Below are 22,522 nucleotides of genomic sequence, written 5' to 3'. Positions count from 1 at the left end.
ACCTACTTGGTCTGCCCAGTAGAGGCAACCTTAACTTCAGCCAGGCCCCAAGGCAACCTGCTGCCCTTAGCTATACCAGGTCTTAATAATGGAAAGCTGGCAAAACAACTAGTAAAGTTCAAAAAAATATCACAAGAGCTTTAGGAGTAGAATAATGACTGTAAGCCTTTGACTTGTTGTTAAGAGCAAAGAAAGAATCTTTATAAAGAAAAATTTGTATTTTTCAAAAATACCCCTAACAAACAAGACCTCAAAAAGCATCCAAGGTACAGGTAGCTAGTTAATTACTTATTCTTCTTTGCTCTAGTCACAGTAAGTTTCCATCTCTCTCTATCTTGGGGCATCCGCTTTGCCTCTCACCAGGATAGACTGATGGTCTTGAATTCTGACTGTAGGGTTCTTGTCCATGTCAGGACTGGTATTCCTCTTTTACAGCTTCCCTGGGAGTTCCATTCCAATGCATGGTGTGAAATGTTTGTCTATTCCCTGTGTAGGTTGTGTCCGATCCACTTCTGTTTCCTCTTCCTGATAGTACTGACCATAGGCTGCTGTCTGGTTTTCTGTCAGAGCTCCTGGTTAGAAATCCTGCTGGCCGCTTAATGTGCAGGATCTGTTGTAGGCAGGTGTTACAATATTTTCACATTCCAAAGTCTTATTCTTGTAACAGTGTTTGCATTGGCAAATCAATTTCTTTTCAGGTTTGGTTTCATATACTCTCCCTTAAGTCATTTCCCATTGTCCTTTGATAAAATTCTAGCAGTGTTTGTTTCATTAGCAATTTTGTTTTTTTTTTTGTTTTTTTTTTTTTGTATTGTGGGGTTGCTATCCCCATGCCTCACCCTCCTCCTTTCTCAACCAGGTTTGGGACCAGTTATGGTCAAGTTGAAAAAATATAGATAAAGCACAAATAGACTAAAAATAGGCAGTCCATGGGTAAACAATGTTCTAATACACAATCCAAAAGAAAGAAATGAAAAAACACAGCAACAAAAGTCAAAATGCAGGAATTCAAATAAGCAATAGCAAGAACACAAAGAGCACTCCCTAACACCTAACTTCAACAATCTTTCCCATTGACCTGCCAGTCACTACAGCTTTTATAGGGCTGGGGTCAGGTCATAGATGGAGATGGACAGGTGAACCCGCCTCTTTGGGAACCACTCACAAAACTCAAGGAACATAACAGAAAACACACTTTCACATGGAAACATAATTACTCATAACTAACATAAAATAACTATTATAAACAGATATAAAGCACTTTAAGTTAAACAGAAAAAACTTCAAAACAAAGCATAAACAGAACAGAACATGAACCAGTAGACACCTAACAATTGGCTTTACCCTAAGTATGAAGTTGCAAACAGTCCAGTCTCAGATTCAAAGTATAAGGTGTACTTATGGTTTGATTCCTGTCCACTCAAGAGGCAATCCTTTGTCCTGATTTCTACAGGATCTGTGGAGAGCTTCCACCAGGCTCTTGTGGGAGGGCAGTAAGCTCTTTCTCCTTTGTTCAAATGCTTTTCTCTCTCTTGGCTTTTACTCACATTTTGTGGTTGCTGGCTCTACTGCACTTCCGGTCCTTGTGGTTTCACACATAGTGGTCCTCTTTTGCTTCACAAAAATGCATCTGCTGGGGAATCAGTGACAGTTAATTTCTTTCTTCAGCAAGATGGTGTTGCTTTTATGTATGGTGACTCTTGCTTGTGTACCCCACTGTCTTACAGCCAAGGCCTGATTAAGACGCCCGCGGGCTTCTGGGTGTGAAAGCTCCAAAGGCCTCCCTCATCTTATCTCACCATCCCATCAAGCTCGTATACATACATTATGAACATCTCATACATCAATAATAAATTAGGTACAGGCATTAAAGTAGGGGGAAAATTACATCAGGTAAACTTCCTAAAACTTCCTTTTTTGTATTTGAGGGATGTCCAGCATATGTATGAAGGATTTAAAACTATCAGACAAGATTACATTGAGAATAGGGATTTGATTTAAGCCTTTGCCCGTTGTGTGGGTATGGATGTGTTGGCTACTGGAATAAAAGACCAATCCCCCTGGTGCATCCTTTTGCTGATGACATTGTGATATGTAATACCAGAAAGATGGAAGTGGAAAAGAAGATGGAAGAATTGAGAAGGTATTTAGAAGATAGAAGCTTGAAGACAAATAGAAATAAGACAGTATATTTGAGGTTTAATGATGATCAGGATTCAGAACTTTAGAGTGGAGAAATTTAAATATCTATGTGATAGACCAAGATAAAGAAATAGAGGTAGAGTTAACCCCTTGAGCGCAGTGTGGATGGAATAATGGGAAGAGGGTATCAGGAGTATTGTGTGATCAAAGAATTAGGGCAAAGGTAAGGTTTTTAAGACAGTAGTAAAACCAGCAATGATATATATAGAGTCAAAACATGGGCAGTAAAGAGAGCACAGGAGAAGAAGTTAGATGTGGCAGACAGAATAACAAATGAGACAATCAGAAGTACAACAAATGAGAGATATCTAAGAAAGTACAGGAATGTAGGTTGAAATGGTAAGGACATGTGATGAAAAAAGACAATGAATATGTGGGCAATAGAGTAATGGGAATGGAAAAGGGTCTGAGTGAGGAAGCGGTGCAGGACCAAACTGTATGGAGAAGGTTGATCAGAAACATTGAACCCACACAAAAGTGGGAAAAGATGAAGAGGAAGAAGAAGAGTATAGTACAATGAATGTAACAAACTATTTAATGAGTGCAACATTACATCTGCAGATAATCAACTTTCTTCTGATAGTGCAGTTTGAGGGACAGCAGGGATTATTACCCAGCCGGGACGCCTCCTTAATGGAAGGATAGGTGGAGATGGCTTACATTTGATACTGGATTAGGATAGTGGTTTACACTATCTCTCCTGAGCTGCTATTTGGCAGCCCCCCGGGGTAGATTGGTGCCTCGGATTCCCACAGGGTTGTATGTGTGCCACCACGGGGTGCTGCAGGAACTGCTGAGCCCTTTCATATAGGGCTCCCACCTTACCTGGAAATACTCTTGGACCACAATTATGCAACACTAGAAGTACTCCCAGGAATCTGAATATAAGGAGCTGCCTACCTTGATTCAGGGAGCCAGAGTCAGGAGGGAGAGGACGATGCTTACCTGTGAAGGAGTGGAGGTGGAAGAGACAGAAGAGAGAGAAGAGACAACATGTTGTGTGATGAGCTTATCGAACATTAATAAAGCCTTGTGTGTGCTAGATTTGTGCCTGTGTCTGTTGTGTCTGGTGTTGTGGAGCTGGCGCACCCCCCTGGTGGTCACAGCAGTTCACAAACATTAATTAAACATTTTTACTTTTTCGTATGCGTAGTATAGAGAAAGTATTGGAACCGAGAAAAAATTTGACCTCGAGATTTTCATGAATCTTGACGTTTTAGACCTTCCTGAGTCCGAAAACATCACTTCTGAAATTATGTCTTGTCTGTGTGTAAACATGATAACTTGAAAACACTTTGACGTAGGTCAATGAGATTTAGTACACCTGCTTTATATCAAAAATAAGGAATGCTTTCAACATTAGGGCAACCGGAAGTGGTGCTTTAATTAAATACTTTTGCAAATTTTCAACTAAACTATGGTTACAATTACAGGTAGAGAGATATATAGATATTTATAATGATAAAAAGCAAACAGATATGAAATTTCAACTGTTAGAAGTATTTTATTTAAACAACCATCCAAATTTTTTGCATCATGAAAATATAAATGTGTACATGATATTAAAAACTGTATTCATTATAACACATATTCTTTCAATAACTATTATTAATTTTATTTTAATTTATACATTATGAGTTTAACAATAACGTGTAAACATTGAACATGCCATGTAAATATAAAGATGTAATGGAAACAATAAGCTGCTGCGTTCCCGTCGTGTTCCTGGTAATAAATTTTATTTTATATATATTTTTTTTATTTCCGCCATCACTATTATAATTAAAAGTAGCTAAATGCAGTTTTACCTACAGCAATTTATTGCAACAAATATTATATAATACTAACACTTTCTCTATGTTTTTAGGTGACTATAATTCTTTTTACTTTGCAAGTAATCTAGGTAATGCACATGCAATCATGAAAAAATTCCACCACAGTTTTCAACTTCCAAAAATGAGAAAAAAATATTTAAATATAAAGTTTGATTATAAATAAAGATAAATGATTATGTATCAATATTATTAATTAGCTATGATGAGAAACAAAGAGATATGATATTTGAGAAATATTGTGCAACTGGAAGTGATTCTGATGACCTTTTCCTCTATCTGAGTATACAAGAAAGTCGAGGAGAGCACACTCCCAATTTTTAAAAGGGCTGTGCTACTTTGTTTCAAAAATATTATCTATACTAATAAAAGGCAAAGCCCTCACTCACTCACTCACTCACTCACTCACTCACTCACTCACTCACTCACTGACTCACTCACTGACTCATCACTAATTCTCCAACTTCCTGTGTGGGTGGAAGGCTGAAATTTGGCAGGTTCATTCCTTACAGCTTCCTTACAAAAGTTGGGCAGGTTTTATATCGAAATTCTACACGTAATGGTCATAACTGGAAGCAGTTTTTCCATTTACTGTAATGGAGATGAGCTTCAACGCCGTGGGGGCGGAGTTTCGTGTGACATCATCACGCCTCCCACGTAATCACGCAGTACATAGAAAACCAGGAAGACCTCAAAAAAGCGCTTAAGAAAACATGCATTATATAATTGAGAAGGCAGCTAAACAATAAGAAGCGGCGAAAGTGACATATACAACCATATTCATGAGTTCTGCTACTTGAAACAAAGCACGATGTAAACCTACACTTTAAATTAAGTTCATAGACAGGCTGCCGCTGGCGTTTGTAATTTAGTGCCTGCCCATATAAGGCCGTCCGTCAGCGGCAATCCAATAGCAAACTGCCACGGGTAAATATTCACGGGTGAAGGACTGTGCTTATGGAGAGGAAGATGAGATGGTCAGGGTGGTGTTTGACACAAACTCAGCGAAACTGCGAGAGAAAGTTTTAAGTGCCAGGACTAAGGTAACATTAAATACAGCCATGGACATAGCACGAGATGGCACCAGCACAGCTGGGAACCTTCGATGCATGTACACCGAGCGGCTCACGGAACTGACGCAGTGCACAGATAAAAGGCAACAGTTCCAAAGAGCTGAACAAAACCGAATTACACAATTGAAAAGGCAGCAAAAATATGAAGCGTCTCATACATACAAGCATATTCATAAATCCAACTACTGCGGAAACAAAGCACACGTTGGAAAAAGTCAATGTCCCGCTAAAGGAAGGCAGTGTAAAAACCGTGCATGCAGTGTGTCAGGTCTCAGATAAAGAAGAAGACGAGCTGTTTATTGATGCAGTAAGAAACTAATCGATGAATGAAACCTGTCATCTTTACAACGATTGACAAACACGGAATGTAACTTGAACACAACACATCCTACAAATACGAACCTGATTGAAAGAAATAATGATAATCAAATCCTTGATGACAGCAACACTCAGTAACACTCACAAAACAAATACTGTATATTGACAGTCATGTTACGTTATTTTTAAAATGTTCCCTTTTCTTTTCTAGCTTTTTAACACACTACTTCTCGCTGCGATACGCTGGTATATATATATGTATATATATATAACCCGATCTACATACTCGAATAATGGATACTTTATTCGCCATCAATGATTGTTTTGGTAAAGCCATACTCAGTGTATTCATTAGATGAACGGTAAAAAGTAAGGGAGGGAGGATGACTTATTGAGGCATGCAGGCTGTAGTGCGCGTCAACTCTATCTGAATTGCGATCACATTTGAAAAAATATATCTTTTCAAGTTCTATTTAGTCCATATGTGTCAAACTCAAGGGCATGGCCACATCCGCCCGGCGTAATTATATCCGCCCGAGATCATTTTATATACTGTATTATTGTTATTAAAGCCGGGTATATGAAGCGCTGGTAACACAATAAACTACAGATCCCATAATGCAGCGCTTCAGCTGCCTTGCCGAACAGTTACCGTTAATCAAGTCTACCTTAAGATGCTGCAAGTTATTGCGAAGCTAGCTCACACGATGCTGAAGAGAAAAGTTGATTCTGAAAATAGAGCCTTTAAAAACGATGGGAGGCTGAGTATATGTTTACTGAACCCGTGTGTCTCATTTGTGGAGCTAATGTGGCTGTAATTACAGAATTTAATCTAAGACGGCACTATAAAACAAAACATCAGGGTAACCTGAAAGACCTGAATGCAATGCAGAAGATACAGAAAGCAGAAGAATTAAATAAGAATCTGACACTTCAGCGGACGTTTTACCGTGCACAATCACAAAGTGATTTCAATTGAGCTGCTTTTATGGGAGACACAACCACTTGCCCCACTTTCCCTGTTACCAAGTAATGTTAAACCAAGTCGTCACTACGGTGTTCCCAAATACGCACTTTGCTGATAAACTGAGCGCACTGAGTTTGCACGGCGCTTTGGTGACTTTGAAGAACAAAAAAAGTCCGTCTACATGCGGCTCGAACCTTGTGCATGTTTGGTAGCACATATCTGTGTGAGAAGCTCTTCTCAGTGATAAAGACTAACAAAACAGCACACAGGAGTCGCCTCACTGATGAGCACCTGCAATCCATCCTGAGAATCTCCACAACACAGAACCTCACACCAAACAGAAACGAACCTGTGCCAAAAAGATGCCAGGCGTCCAGCTCTAAAATGACATATGAGCAAAGACAACTGAATGATTTGATTTGTTATTGCTGAAAGGAACACATTTTATTTATATTTCTAGGTTTTGTTATGCAGCATGTTCATATTTGAATTTGTATAATTTTGACAGGATATATTTTTATGGAGAGCAAAATCTTTTGGGATATTTAAAATCTAAGTTTATTTTTATATATAAAATTACATAAGAGTAAAGAAATTTGAATGTTTGTTCTTTTAATGTTTACTTTATTTCTAACTTGTATAATTTAGACAGGATATATTTTTATGGAGAGCAAAATATTATAAGTTGTTTAAGGTTTGAGTTGATTTATTCAGGAATAATATTCCTGTCTGTTTTTACCATTCCTACCAAAGATATTTCTGTCGACTAAATAAAAATTCCTTCTATTTAAAATTTAAATAGAACTTGAACAAATCGATAGTTCATAATATCCACGCAGACTTGCACGTAAGAGCGGGTGTCATCCGTTTTAACAAACAGCGTATTGCACTGATACTGAAATAGCTGTGTGTGTATATATGTAGATATGTATGTATATGTATATATATGTTTATGTATGTATGTGTGTATGTATATATATATATATGTATTTGTGTGTATATATGTGTGTGTATGTATGTGTGTATGTATATGTATAGATATGTATATATATATATGTTTGTGTGTGTGTGTAAATATATATATATATTTATATTTATATTTATATATATATATATATGACAACAACACTCATCACTCACAACAGTGACAAAACAATAACATTGACAATCATGTTACGTTATTTTCAAAATGTTTCCTTTTCTTTTCAATTGCTTCTTTAACACACTACTTCTCAGCTGCGAAGCGCGGGTATTTTCCTAGTATGGAACTAAATGCAAGTTGCTGCTAAAAGTGACAAGATTAGCCTTTTCTTGACTTGACTATTTGTAATAATAGTCTTATTAGTCTCAAATGCAGTGTCTCAGGCTTGTTCAATTTATATATATTTTTTTCAAATATCAGGTATAGATTACACTAAAACATTGTCTTTTGCTTCAACTGGGCTGTTGTTATGAATGACCATTCGTTGGACTTTTTCTGTTCTGCTCCACAGTAACACTTCAAATATACAATCGCATAAAATTAACATTTTAGATACTGCCTCTGATTTCACCTGCTCAGATGAACCAATCTGGACTAATTTTTCCTTTGAAATGTTTTTATTTAGGTGTGATTGGATATGCTTATAATCATCCTAATTAAAGTGGGATATGATGTGTGCTGAAAGGTGGATGCTGTGAGTACCTTTACTATAAATGAAAATTCAGACTTTTCCTGTTATTAGGATTTTTATCTCATATAATCTTATATAAGCTCATATAAGCTAAGGCCCCTTTGTGAGGAAGACCCCTGGCTCAGCACACAGATCACCCAATGGTAAATCTGATCATACCTTCAGAAAGAGTGAACTTAATGTAGTACCTACGTCCAAAACTGCAGATGGTCTTCTGTTCTCACAGTCCTGAACTAGATTATGGTTTGGAGTAGAATAATAACTCCAGCTTTTGTTATGACCACACCCAAGACAGTAGAGCAGAAGTTAAAAGTGGACAAAGAGCAGTTTAACTAGTGCTGCCACACAATTATAAAGAATGAAGTGGACACTCTGCCTTTAGTTTGTTTGGTGCCTTGACCACTAGGGGGAGTAACACCACTCCAAATGCCAGACACAACTACAGTGACACATGTCCTGGGTTCTAATACAAGGCTTTATTACCACAAATATCTTATACAGGCTTCTTTTAGGGTTGCACAAACACAGGTATTCTCCCTTCTCTGTCTTTTCCTTCCTGTCCACTCCTCTAGGGAAGCTTTGTCCTCTTGCACCTGGCTCCAACTCACCTGGGTGAGGCGGAGTGACTCTTTTTATTTCAGATCTAGGAGTACTTTCAGTTCTGGAGCATAGCCCTCTGGGAGCATTTCTGGGTCAAATGAAGGTCCCTGAAAGTAGGGATAACAAATCCTGGCAGCAAACCCTGCAGGTGTCCATGTGGGAATCCTAACAGAGGATGCTTCAATCTAGCATATTGGAGGAGACAACAGCCATGCCCATTGCCCCCCCTGTCCTTTCATTGCATGGGTAAATGTCACTGCTCCATCCTTGCTGGGATGCTAAGACACTCTTTATATTTTTAGCATCTTCTGTCACCTTTGTGGAGAGAACATGAAATGTTCTGTTTTTTTCTTCATCCTGGGCTCCTGATCAGGTAATAGACCAGCCCCCTTCCCCCCATCCTGAATGGGGTGCTAGCCCATTGGTGCTGTCCATCCCAGTGCATATAAACCCAACTTTTTGATTGCTAATTGATGCAAATTTTATCTATTGAGGCTGGCAATGCTCATTTTTGGTCTTTATTTACTAAACAAGTGTGGTATGCGGTGCAACACAATGACATCTCTGAATGTCATTTGTGTGAGATTAATCATTTTTATTAAGTTAGACCCATGAGAGGAAAGCTTACACTTTAGATGAGGTTAAATGAAAGATGTGGTTTGTAGTAAAAGGTGGGTGTGAAATACCAGATGAAAGGGGACAATGCTATTTAATCGTAATATGTGCTCTCTTCTCTTCTGCAGTGTTATAAATCTTTGTTGCTTCCTTACTAATTCTCACAGATATACCACTCTTTAAGCAGGAAGATTGTTGCCCAATAGTTACTGCTCCTGGATACGGTTCACCGACAAAAGCTTAATAGACATATGCGCCCTGAGAAAACCGCGACCGACAAATGAGCGCCGACAAACCTGCTAACTGGTTTTCAACAAATGTGCGCCAACAAAATCTCCACGACAAAATCGCGAGAGAGGCCAAGAGAGTGGGACGCCCTTGCTGCAATTCTTCCTACATATGCAGGCCGTGATCTTAAGGACCATCTGCCTGCCGTGCTGATGGCATGCCGCGTATCATAATATTGACTTCTAAAATAAGCATTATTATATATGCTTTAAACTAGTAATTCATATTTAATGAAACTTTCGCGATTTTGTCGGGGCGATTTTGTCAGCGCGATTTTGACGGCGCGTTTTAATCGGCGCTATTTTGTCGGCACGTATAGGTCTATCGCGCAAATGTCGGGTCACACCTGGATACAACTACAGTACATGCCAGAATACATGGAATGCCTAAAGCTGCATGCATTTGGCAGGGAGAGCCTATCTGGACAGCAAAACAAACAGGGCAGAGTTCTTAGTGTTTTATTGTATTCTACCTTCCAGTAGTCAGCGATATGGGCAAATGTCACTCAGCAATCATTCAAAATGTGAACGATAACCATCAGGGTTGAATGTCTCACCTGAAATAGCTGAGAACTTCAATCCAGAAACTGCAGTGCTTGGAATAGTTTGGGAGTTGCTTCCACAAATGTGGCTTCTTCTTCCTCTATTTTTTATGGTCCTTTATCATAGAGGCAATCACAAAATGAAATGCCACTTGACGAACAATGTAGCATCTTAAGGAACATTTTATGGCTACCTACCACATATACAAAATTAAAAGAAGCATTAAAAATGTTGCTATACAGAGCACAGCTTCCCTGTTTCCAAACACAGACATCCCAAGTGCCCTTTAACTTATTTTTTTGCATTCTTCTTTTACTTGTAGTTTTTATTGATTGTAAGATTTTTCATTACAATTAATTAATTACAAATCATTTAGACATACAGATCTACAACATGTTCAAATAACATCAAATCTTCTTTGCCCTACCCATCTTTATTAGCATTTTTGTGGTGTTCATAATGAAAGTATTATAAGTTAGGTCAGAGTTGTTCCCTTTTGTAGTGGTCAATAAATTATAATCCTGCCTCATTTTCTGTAGAGCTCACTAGTGAGTGTTCTAGCATATTCACTATACAGTATGTAATTAATTAATTCTGTTTTATTCTAGTGTATAGTTGCTTTTTTTGGCTTAAACATAAGAAAGAATATTTAGATATCCTTTAAGTGTTCCCTGGAGAGTCCTGGCACATATGCCCAGAGAAAATGTTAACTTAAGCAAAAATATCAATTTGTGTGAAGGGAAACAATAAAATCTTCATCAGCTAACAACAATGGATTCAATTGCCAGTTGTTAGTTGAGTTAGTGGTGCTTATTACTTTAAGTTCCAGAATAAGCAGCGCATGTTTAGAAACCACAATGAAGAAATGATTGAGAACAAATCTTTTATTAATAATATTTTGTGGAGATTCTGTTAAAAACATAAAAGAATGTTCATTCACTGGAGAAATCCCCAGGGGTCTTACAGGATATTATTTCTTAAACATTATGAAATTGCTGAAGCAGCTTTAAATAATGTGGTTACAGTTGACAATAAGGGATTTTAAAGATTAATAAGATTGGAGTAGAGAATGCAATGCGAGGCTCCACAAGGCTTATTCCTACCTCAACAAAGTTGGCAGCACTGTGAGGATTATGTTTTTTGATTTCTCCAGTGCCTTCAGTACAGTCCAGCCATCTATGCTAAGGGGTACACTCAGAAATATGCCGGTGGATGAGCCTATGGAGTCCGGGGTAATTGACTATATGTCACCCAGACCACAGTTTGTGAGACTCAAGGACTGTGTCTCTGATATGGATTTGAGTAACACTGGAGCACCATGAAGAACTGTCCTGTCTCTTTTTCTCTTCACTCGATACACTTCTGACTTCAACTATAACATCAGGTCATGCCACTTGCAGAAATTCTCAGATGATTCTGCACTTATGGGGTGTATTGGTTAGACAGAGGAGACGAGTTAGATGGAGAGCTTCTTGGTGCAGAAAAAATTGTCTGCAACTTAACATCAGAAAAACCAAGAAACTGGTTATTGTCTTTCGCCGCACTAAAGGGCCTCCATATTCATTCACTATTCAAGGATTGAATGTAGAGGTGGTTCACTCCTACAAGTACTTGAGGGTTCACATCAATGACAGGTGGGACTGGTCTCAGAACACAGAGGAACTATATAAGAAAGGTCAGAGCAGATTTTATTTTCTCGTGAGACGGTGTTCCTTTAATTTTTTAAGCGAAATCGATTACATCTTCTACAACTCTGTGGCTGCCCGTGCGATTTTCTATTCTGTGGTGTGCTAGGCTGATAACATCACTTCAAGAGAGGTTTTTCTTTTTAATTTTCTTCCTTTTTAGTGATTTTGTGTTTATTTTTTAAGTATATATATCTGTATGTATGTCTATATGTACTTATTGTGCTTCTGTAAAAAGCTACATTTCCTTCTAGGGACAAATAAAGTTAGAAATCTATCTATCTATCTATCTATCTATCTATCTATCTATCTATCTATCTATCTATCTATCTATCTATCTATCTATCTAAAACATGGTTTAAGGCAAAAAAAAATCCTAATTCAGTATTTGTTGTTGAGATAAAGAACAAAAATATGCAAGAAAAAAAAAGAATCCATAAAAATAATACACAACAATCAAGCAAAACAAAATACTCGCATCCAACAAACAGGACAAATTCGATAAATTATTAAAAAACATTCATGCAAAGTAATTACAGGCAAGGGCTCATAAAATGTACACAGTTTAAAGCTGCCAAAAAAATGGTAGAAAGAAAAAGTTTGAATAATTGGTCCAATGGCTCTGTAGCAGCCAAAACCTCACCCCTGTGCTGAAGCTCTTCCAAAATCTAGGAGACACCCAGGCTTAAAAAGGTTAAAAAAAATACCTTTAAGACAGCCAGCAGCATTTGGGGGGTTTAATAAACATTGCAATACTCACAATAGCTCACCTATCCTCATCACTGACCTTTGAACTAATGGCATGGAGGTCTTTGAAACATTTCATACCTATTCGCCTAAAGGCAATGGGCTCATTCCATTCTGATAGAGGGGGGGATCCACCCCCTTATCCTCACCTTGTTCCTACACATAAACTATTTTATCTACATTTCACACATCCCCAGGGATTATTTCTAAACTCTTACACAACAACAAAACATAAAATCTACAAACAAGTAAAGTAAAACTACTACCATCCTTGCACTGACACTGTCTTCCCCCTTTCCTGTTTTGTTACTCTTGATTGTTGCAAAATCAGCCACTTGATGGCTTTTAGCAGCATAAAGGGAGTATGCAGCCACACACTCGCAGAATGAAAACCACCCATTAACTGACCACTAAAGCGGCTAGTCTGCTAAAGAAGAGGACTCCACCAAGCTGGTGAATTAAGGCAATGTATCTTCTTCTTCTTACGGCGGCTCCCCTTGCCCCAGCGGATCATCTTCTTCTATAACTTTCTGTCCTCTGAATCTTGTTCTGTTACACCCATCACCGCATGTCCTCTCTCACCACATCCATAAACCTTCGCTTAGGCCTTCCTCTTTTCCTCTTCCTTGACAGCTCTATCCTTAGCATGTACTCTGTCTTGTTCCTACTGACCTTCATTCCTCTCCTCTCTAGAGCATATCTCCACCTCTCCGGGGTCTCCTCAAACTGCTCCCTACTATTACTACAGATCACAATGTCATCAGCAAACATCATAGTATATGGGGACTCCTGTCTAATCTCATCTGTCATCCTGTCCCTCACCATTGCAAATAAGAAAGGGCTCAGAGCCGGTCCCTGATGTAATCTCACCAAAACGTTGAATGCATCCGTCGCTCCTACCCCAGACCTCACCACTGTCACACTTCCCTCATACATATCCTGTACAACTCTTACATACTTCTCTGCCACTCCAGACTTCCTCATACAATACCACAGCTCTTCTCAAGGCACCCTGTCATATGCTTTATCCAGGTCCACAAAGACGCAATGCAACTCCTTCTGGCCTTCTGTAAACTTCTCCATCAACATCACATCTGTGGTGCTCTTCTTGGCATGAAACCATACTGCTGCTCACTAATCATCACCTAACTTCTTAACCTAGCTTCCACTACTTTTTCCCATAACTTCATGCTGTGGCTTATAAATTATATTCCCCTGTAGTTACTGCAGTCCTGCACATCCCCCTTATTCTTAAATATCGACACCAGTACACTTCTTCTCCACTCCTCAGGCATCCTCTCCATTTTCAAGATTCCATTAAACAATCTGGTTAAAAACTCCATTGCCATCTCTTCTAAACACCTCCGTGCTTCCATAGGTATGTCATCTGGACCAACAGCTTTTCCATTTTTCATCTTCTTCATAGCTGTCCTCACTTCCTCTTGCTCTTTCCATCTGCTCAACACACTCTCCTTGCTTGTGAGTACGTTTCCATCTTTATCCTTTATCACCCTAACCTGCTGCACATCTTTCCCAGCTCGGTCCCTCTGTCTAGCCAATCAGTACAGGTCCTTTTCTCCCTCCTTAGTGTCCAACTTCTCATACAACCCATCATACGCCTTTTCTTTAGCCTTCACCACCTCTCTCTTTACCTTGCACCTTATCTCCTTGTACTCTTGTCTACTTTCTGCATCTCTCGGACTATCCCACTTCTTCTTTGCCATTCTCTTCCTCTGTATACTCTCCTGTATTTCCTTATTCCACCACCAGGTTTTCATTTCCTCCTTCCTCTTTCCAGATGTCATGCCAAGCACCCTTCTTGCTGTCACCCTTACTACATCTGCTGTAGTTTCCCAGCTGTCTGGTAACTCTTCTCTGCCACCCAGTGCCTGTCTCACCTCCTCCCTAAACTCAAACTTGCAGTCTTCCTATTTCAACTTCCACCATTTGATCCTTGGCTCTGCCCACACTCTCTTCTTCATCTTGATCTCCAATGTCATCGTACAGACCACCATTCTATGCTGCTTAACTACACTTTCCCCTGCCACTACTTTGCAGTCTTCAATCTCCTTCAGATCAACTCTTCTGCTTAGGCTACAATCTACCTGTGTGCATCTTCCTCCACTCTTGTACGTAACCCTATGTTCCTCCCTCTTCTTAAAATACATATTCACCACAGTCATGTCCATCCTTTTGGCAAAATCCACTATCCTCTGACCTTCTTCATTCCTCTCCTTGACACCATACCTACCAATCACCTCCTCGTCTCCACTGTTCCCTTCACCAACATGCCCATTTAAATCCGCTCCAATCACCACTTTCTGTCCCTTGGGTACACTGTTCAACACTTCATCCAACACACTGCAAAAATCTTCTTTCTCACCCATTGCACACCCAACTTGCAGTGCATATGCACTAACAACATTCATCATCACACCTCCTATTTCCAGCTTCATAATCATTACTCTGACTGACACTCTTTTCACATCCAAAACACTCTTGACATACTGTTCCTTCAGAATAACTCCTACCCCATTTCTCCTCCCATCCACACCATGATAGAACAATTTGAATCCACCTCCAATCCACCTGGCCTTACTCCCCTTCCATTTAGTCTCTTACACGCACAATATATCATCCTTCCTTCTGTCCATCATATCTGCTAACTCACTCCCCATACCAGTCATACTGCCAACATTCAAAGTTCTTACCCTCAGTTCCACTCTCTTTACTTTCCTCCTCTCCTCCCGCCTCTGGACATGTCTCCCCCCTTTCTTCTCCTTCTTCTTCTTCAGCCAACAGTAGCCCAATTTCCGCCAGCACCCTTGTTGGCTAACAGTACTGGTGGTAGTCGTTGTTAACCCGGGGCTTGACTGACCCAGTATGGAAATTTGTATTGTTGTCCGCATATTGATTTGGCAAAATTTTACACCGCATGCCCTTCCTGACGTAACCCTCCCCATTTATCCGGGCTTGGGACCGGCACAAAGAAACACACTGGTTTGTGCACCCCCTGTGTCTGGGTTAATTAAGGCAATGTATAAAATCTAAAAACCTGATTGTTACTGGAATGATGCCCTCTAACATTAAGTATCTTTCAGGGATTTGTTTAACGTTTAGCACTGCACTTGTTGACTCTAGACTGTGTTATATTTGGTTAAATACCAGTGGCTACTGGTTCTTCCGGCTCAAAGGATCCGGTGATGGTTCTACAGTACTACCGTCACAAAAGTGAAAGCAGGAATTTAGAAAGTCTTGCAAATTTTTTAAAATAAAAAATTTAAATGGCACATTTACAAAATATTTAGACCCTCTACTCAATACTTAGTTGAAGCATCTTTGCCATTCATTACAGGGTGGTGTTATAATTATTACAGAAAATCTTTACACATGACTGTTTGGCTAGGTTCTTCTGTCATTTAATTTCTGATAATTAACAGAGTTAGAAAATTACTTGATAGATGAGCATGATATCCTCTTATGGCCACTGTCATAGGTGGCACAGCTTGATTTATGGTTCCTTACTCTGTTAGAAAGCCTTTGTGATAGTAGTTCATGGATAGACGGGTATCCTGGCTGGGTTGCTTGTTGTTTTCTGACAAAGAGGCCATAATAATGGAAAGACAGAAGGAGCCATATGGTTCCCCAGTACACTGGATGACAGCATCCTACTGGTGGAGCTCCCATTTGCACATTTACAGGACAACATTGGAGCTGTAGTGCCGAAGGACAGCTTTGTTGAGATACTTCAGTGCTGCCAGCAGCAAGGAAAGGACTTCTCTGGTTTAGGGATGTCCCACCTAACTTGGAAGTGCTTCCTGGGTGTAATGCTTTGGAATCTGGGCTCAGCGTAAAAGAAGCCACTGCACCTCACCAAAATGAGTTGGAATCAGGTATGGAGAAAGGACAAAAGCTTGCCTGAGGGGAGTGGAGGAAGAAAAGAGAGAAAAGGAAAGAATCATTTAGTGGTTGTGTGGGAAGAAGCCTTTGCTGAGGTATTTCTCTAAAAATACATTCTTATTTGAACCCGGGGCCTTGGGGTCTGTGCTGGCTTGTAGATGTTACACCACATATAGGTCTTCTGCCAAAAACAACCATATCAATACCATAGAAAAAATCAAGCATTCGATTTAATCGGGATTACCAGGGCAACCTGAGTAAATGTCACCGCTCTTCAGAAAGTGTTTGAGTTTACTTCTACATTTTTTAAGCAACTCAAGAGGAGTCCTTATGAGAAATTAAGCCATTGCTGCTTGAACTTTAGCAAGCTAAAGACATTTAAAGTTGTAAATAATGTTTCTGTTTAGATGATGAGAATATAGAGTTTAAGTATCTTTTGGATTGTTTAATCTTTTTCAAGTTTTTGAAATTATGAAAGACACCTTATATTTGCAGTGGACCCAATTTTGGTTTTGTACCTTGCAGGTCCTGGTGGTTGGGGAAAAAGTTGGAATCCACAGAATGTACTGGATTATGCTCAAGGTGATCAAGACTATCAGCAAGACCAAGCAGAGAGGTTCTCACCTAAAACGGCACCTCTCAGAATCAGGAGACAGACTAAGGATTTGTCGTCAACTGCAGACCAAAAAATACAAATCATTTTCGATATAAGTGGTATGCAAAATTTTATGCAACAAAGTAAACAATAACTTTTAGGAGTAATATTATATGTCTTCTAGGAAATAAGTTATGGCAACATTTACATTAATGAGTTGAATGTACTTTACAGCATTATCGTAAAGGAAATGCTCAAAATTTCAGCGTATGGACTCATTATAATTATATTACATTTACCACCAGGGTTATTGCTTATGTAGTTGAAACCATTTTAAGTGCATTTGCATATAAAGTAAAAAGCACCTACTGTCATCTTCATGTCTATGTCTCTCTCAGTGTCTCTATCTGCATGAAACAAAGTAATATACAGTAAAATAATAGTGACAAATATACTTTTATTAATAATAGGGTACCATAGGTGCTTGGCATTCATTCATATCACTTTTGGATCAATCATCAAAAAAAGACATTGCGTCACATTGCATCACATTGTCAAGATAAGGACATGTTTCAAAATTCATCATTCCAAGAAAAAATATGTTTGTGTGGGAAGCTATTTACAGGCCAATGGTCATCTTAAAAGACCAACAGAGTTCAGTAGCCAAAAGCGAAGGAAACACGGATCAGTCAAGTAAATAGAGAGCTCTGTATAACACTGGCTTGCATGAATATGTAGCAAAGAGCAAAACATTCAAAAACAATCATGATTGGGCCCTTCTGGAGTTTGGTGGGAAACTGAAGCCAAAATGAGGGGCCAGATTTGAGGTCAAGAGTTTTGCACAAGGCTTTTTTTGAGAGTTTTGGTATCATCTGATCACATAAGGAAATGACTTCCCAGCCATCCTTTTATCCCGTTGCGTCAATTAAGCAAAGGTCACAGCCTCAGAGGACACACTCCTAGAAAAACGGGGAAGCAGACCTAACAACAGAATTACAAAATAGTGGTGATGAGGACCTAAAATGGTCATCAACATGTTTCAAAATAAAACACAACATCTGAATTATCCATCCATTTTCCAACCCGCTGAATCCGAATACAGGGGTCTGCTGGAGCCAATCCCAGCCAACACAGGGCAGGAACCAATCCTGGGCAGGGCGCCAACCCACTGCAGGACACACACAAACACTAGGGCCAATTTAGAATCGCCAATCCACCTAACCTGCATGTCTTTGGACTGTGGGAGGAAACCAGAGTGCCCGGAGGAAACCCACGCAGACCATGCAAACTCCACGCAGGGAGGACCCGGGAAGCGAACCCAGGTCTCCTAACTGCGAGGCAGCAGCGCTACCACTGCGCCACCGTGCCGCCCTGAATTATTACAAAGTTTAAGAATATAATAAAAGGAACAGATTCCTCAACCTCAATATATCCTAATACAAGTAGAGAAGTATATATACTTAGTATAAAACCCAATAATGACAAGAATGTTTACAGAATTTGGTAACAACTAATTCATCTAGTTAGAAGGTAAATCACACTATACCTGTTATGAAATCTTTTGTTTTGATGTTTTATTAAGAAATATTTGGGATGAGACTTATTAAGCAGCTCTTTATGTCAGTTTGAGGTTAAGTGCTTCTTGGACTTTTCTAATGGTAACATTTATAAATCATACATTCCACATTTGTTTGAGCAATGCCTTATGGCATAACTTCACTTTATATTTTGGTAGCCTTATCCATTAGGTAATTGTAATTGCACATTTACATTTACAGTACTGTATATGCTTAGCAGGCACTTTTTTACAAAGCAGCTTACAAAGGAGGTCTACATAATCAGTTGACATCAGTCTAGAGACTGTTTTAAACAACTGAAGCTGTAAAGGTTACCAATGTCCTTCACCACAAGTGAACAGCTGTAAAGCTAGCATAACAATAATTGATCCATTACCAATATGACAAATATCTTCAGAGCAAAATTCATTAACTTGCAATTTGACAGATAGTCACAGAACAGTAGTTTTCAATTCGCTTCTTAAACACATTGAGGGAGTCAGCAGTTTGGATGGAGTTTGGCAACTTGTTCCGCCAGCTAGGAGGTACATATGAAAAGAGTCTGGAATTAGATTTGATACCATGTAGAGGAGGCATCACCAGGCGCTGTTGAATGGCAGACTTAAGTGATTGAGAAAGAGCACAGCACCTCACCAGTGCCTCCTTATACACAAGTGCTGACACATTGATTAGTCTGTAGAGTAACCATCAAGGATCTGAACTGAACGCATACTGCTACAGCGAGCCAATGTAGTGACCTATAGCAGCATTTTGAACCCTCTACAGTGGCTTGATAGCACATATAGGTCCTCCAGCTAGTAGTGAGTTGCAGTAATCCTGATGTGACAAGACCAAAGCCTGAACCAAAAGTTATCCTCATATTCAGTCAGTCAAGGTCAGATTTTGAAGATTTTATATAGAACTAGCTGAAATACCCAGCGTTGCCCGGGAGGAAAATAAAGTTTTTTTTTAATTGTTTGAGAAAAACATAATTAAAAAAACACAACTTTAAAAATAAACATAAATTAATAAACAATAAACCTGTGTTCACTTCCCAGGCCATCCCTGCGTGGAGTTTGCATGTTCTCCCCGTGTATGTATGGGTTTTCTGCGGTGAGCTGGCGCCCTGTGCGGGGATTTTTTTCCTGCCTTGAACCCTGTGTTGGCTGGGATTGGCTCCAGCAGACCCACGTGACCGTGTAGTTAGGATATAGCAAGTTGGATAATGGATGGATGGATAACGACTCACTAATGTGCTTGTCTTACAGTCTCGTATGTATGTTATCATCTAGTTGACGCTCGGAACCAGCCAACTGTATTTAATTTGAAAAGCAACAGGGACGCGGTGGTGCTCAAACAGAAAGAATGCTGGCAGTCACCTCCAGTTTGCCCTCGTGTTATTTTAACTGTTTGAGAAAACCATGATTTAAAAAACACAACGTTATAAATAAAAATAAATTAAGAAACAGATTCACTAATGTCCTTGTCTTGTGGTCTTGTATGTATGTTATCATCTAGGTGATGCTCGGAACCGGCCAACTCTGTTTAATTTGAAAAGCAACAGGGGCGCGGTGCTGCTCAAACATAAAGAATACTGGCAGTCACCTGGTATATACTAACTGTGTAAGCCTGTGCTGTTAAAAGCGCGGGTTCCTACAAAGTATTTAAATTGTCAGAATTACTCTGGGCATCTCTCTGCTAGAAGGATTCATGTTGCCGAAGTGCTTGCATCGTTTGTGTATTAGCAGCTAAGCGACTGTCTTTCTTAGGAGGTTTTCTTTTGTTGGTGTACTGGCCTCGCTTGCGTATCCTCAGAGCTAGAACCCTCACCCCGACTCCACGTCTCACTTCCGGACCGGACAGACACACAACTTCTACGCATAGCACTCTATTTAATTTCAAAAGCAACAGTGGTGCAGGTGGCGCTCAAACATAAAGAATACTGGCATTTGCCTCCTGTTCGCCCTCTGGTGGTCGTTCCAAGTTTTAACTGGATGATAACATGCATACAAGACCGCAAGATCACCCCCCACCCTACCCAGAATGGGGTGGATTACGGCTGATTTCACTCTACAGTACTTTTTAGTCGACCAATGAGGAACATGTATACCATTTTTCATGAAAATCGTTCCAGCCGTTCGGACGTGATGCTGGAACATACATACACATATTGACTTTTATATATATAGATGAATCTGCATGCATGAAAGACACTTGAAATGTGGTCAGAGAAAAATAGCCACTTATCAATCACTACCCGCAGGTTACGTATTGACTTGACAATGAACCAAACTGTACATAGGTGGAGAGTTGAATAGACTGGAAGTTCCAGGATAACAAGAAGGTGTGTCTTTGCAATTCTGAGTTTTAGATGGTGGTGCTTCACTCATGCTGAAATATCAGTAAGACATGCAGAGATGTAGCTGACATTGTGTTGTTCTCAGGAGGGAACAGCATTTATAGCTGTAAGCATAGCACTAATATGAGAAACCATTGGACTTGATAATGGGGCAAAGTAAGGTGGTATAGAGAGTGAAGAGAAAAGAACCCAGCACTGATCCATGGGGCACCGCTGTCCATGTCTGATGTACCCTTGACGCCTCTCCTCTCCAGAGCACACTGTAGGATCTGCCTAAGAAATGTAGGGCTCAAACCATCTGAGAGCAGTCCCGGCAATGCTAAGTTTAGAGAGGGTAACAAGAGGGATCTCATGGTTGACTGTTTCAAAGGCAGAGGATAGATCTAGAAGGATTAGGACTGATGACATGTTGGTATTAGTGGTGGTCTAGTTAACCACAGCTGGTCAACCACAGTCGGTAAGTAGAGCTGTCTCAGTTCCTTTTGAAGCAGAACTGGTTGGAATCAAGCAATTCATTCAGTACAAAGAAAGAGAAGACTTGGTTAGACATAGCGCATTCAAGTGTTTTGGAAAGAAAGGAAAGGAAAGAGACAGACCTTTAATTGCTAACTTGGGAAGGCTCAAGTGTTGGTTTTTTGAGGAGTTGGGTAATCAGAGCATGATTGAACATGATAGGAAAATGTACCTAAGCTGAGTTAGGTGTTAATGATGTATATAATTATAGAAATGAGTGAGGGAGATGTGAGGGGATGGGGTCAAGTGGGCAAACTTGAAAATATGTAAAGCTAGGAGAAAGCAAAAGCTGAAGAAAGTCCAATTCAGCTTTGACTTAAAAGACTTGAACAAACCCTAAGAGTAATAATTGTAAGTACAGTCCTTGCAAACTTTAGTGAAAAATGGAAAGGAAGGAGATGATATGGAGCACAATCCCAGCCAAATCCTGACACACATGAAGATATATATGTAAGTACCATTAGTAATCCAGGAAAATTAAAAAATATTTATATGGGCCCATGGGCAAGGGGGTCTAAAACTGTGACTTTAGGCTTCAGAGTGTTATTCCTTACATCAACACTTCTTGCATTTTATAATTTATATTTGTTCCCCTGGTGTTTTATTAGGCAAGTGAAACAAGTTATGTGGTAAATCATAGCAAAAAGAATAATGTTATTCTTTTATTTCTCTGTTTCTGCTAGCTAGCATACCTTTGCCCAAGGAGCGGAATGATTCACTGGAAGGTGAAAACCAGAAGAAACTTCTCCAAGCTCTAGAACACATCACCAACAGGCTTAAGAGGACATTAGATAAAGAACCATTATATAGTTTCCAAATGGTGTCAGAAACTATTACAGCTGACACCAAATCTCTAGAAAGTAAGAAAGCCACTTTGTTTTGCCAGCCTGGCTCAGTGCTGAAGGGGCGAATGTGTGGTAAGCAACTCAGAATTACTTCTTCATAATGTTTTGATTCATAATATGCATCGATTGTGTAGTGCAGGCTTAATGGTGATTGTGATTATTCTGTAGTGTTATCTAAAACACAATATAATTATTTTTAACCCACTAATGAA

At 39.5% G+C, this 22,522-nt stretch overlaps 1 protein-coding gene across 3 annotated transcripts in view; it reads left to right on the top strand.

Annotated features, from left to right (window-relative positions):
- The window catches only part of svep1 (sushi, von Willebrand factor type A, EGF and pentraxin domain containing 1), a 348,473-nt gene that overhangs the window by 158,928 nt on the left and 167,023 nt on the right, over positions 1-22,522 (top strand). For all 3 annotated transcript variants that reach the window (XM_039759390.1, XM_039759389.1, XM_039759388.1), the window contains exons 15-16: positions 16,968-17,156; positions 22,149-22,382. In XM_039759390.1, the coding sequence (XP_039615324.1) occupies positions 16,968-17,156; positions 22,149-22,382 (423 nt within the window). The remainder of the gene's footprint in view (positions 1-16,967; positions 17,157-22,148; positions 22,383-22,522) is intronic.

The sequence above is a fragment of the Polypterus senegalus genome, chromosome 7, assembly GCF_016835505.1.
Source record: "Polypterus senegalus isolate Bchr_013 chromosome 7, ASM1683550v1, whole genome shotgun sequence".
NCBI classification, from domain to species: Eukaryota; Metazoa; Chordata; class Cladistia; order Polypteriformes; family Polypteridae; genus Polypterus; species Polypterus senegalus.
This window is presented reverse-complemented; position numbering and strand designations above follow the sequence as displayed.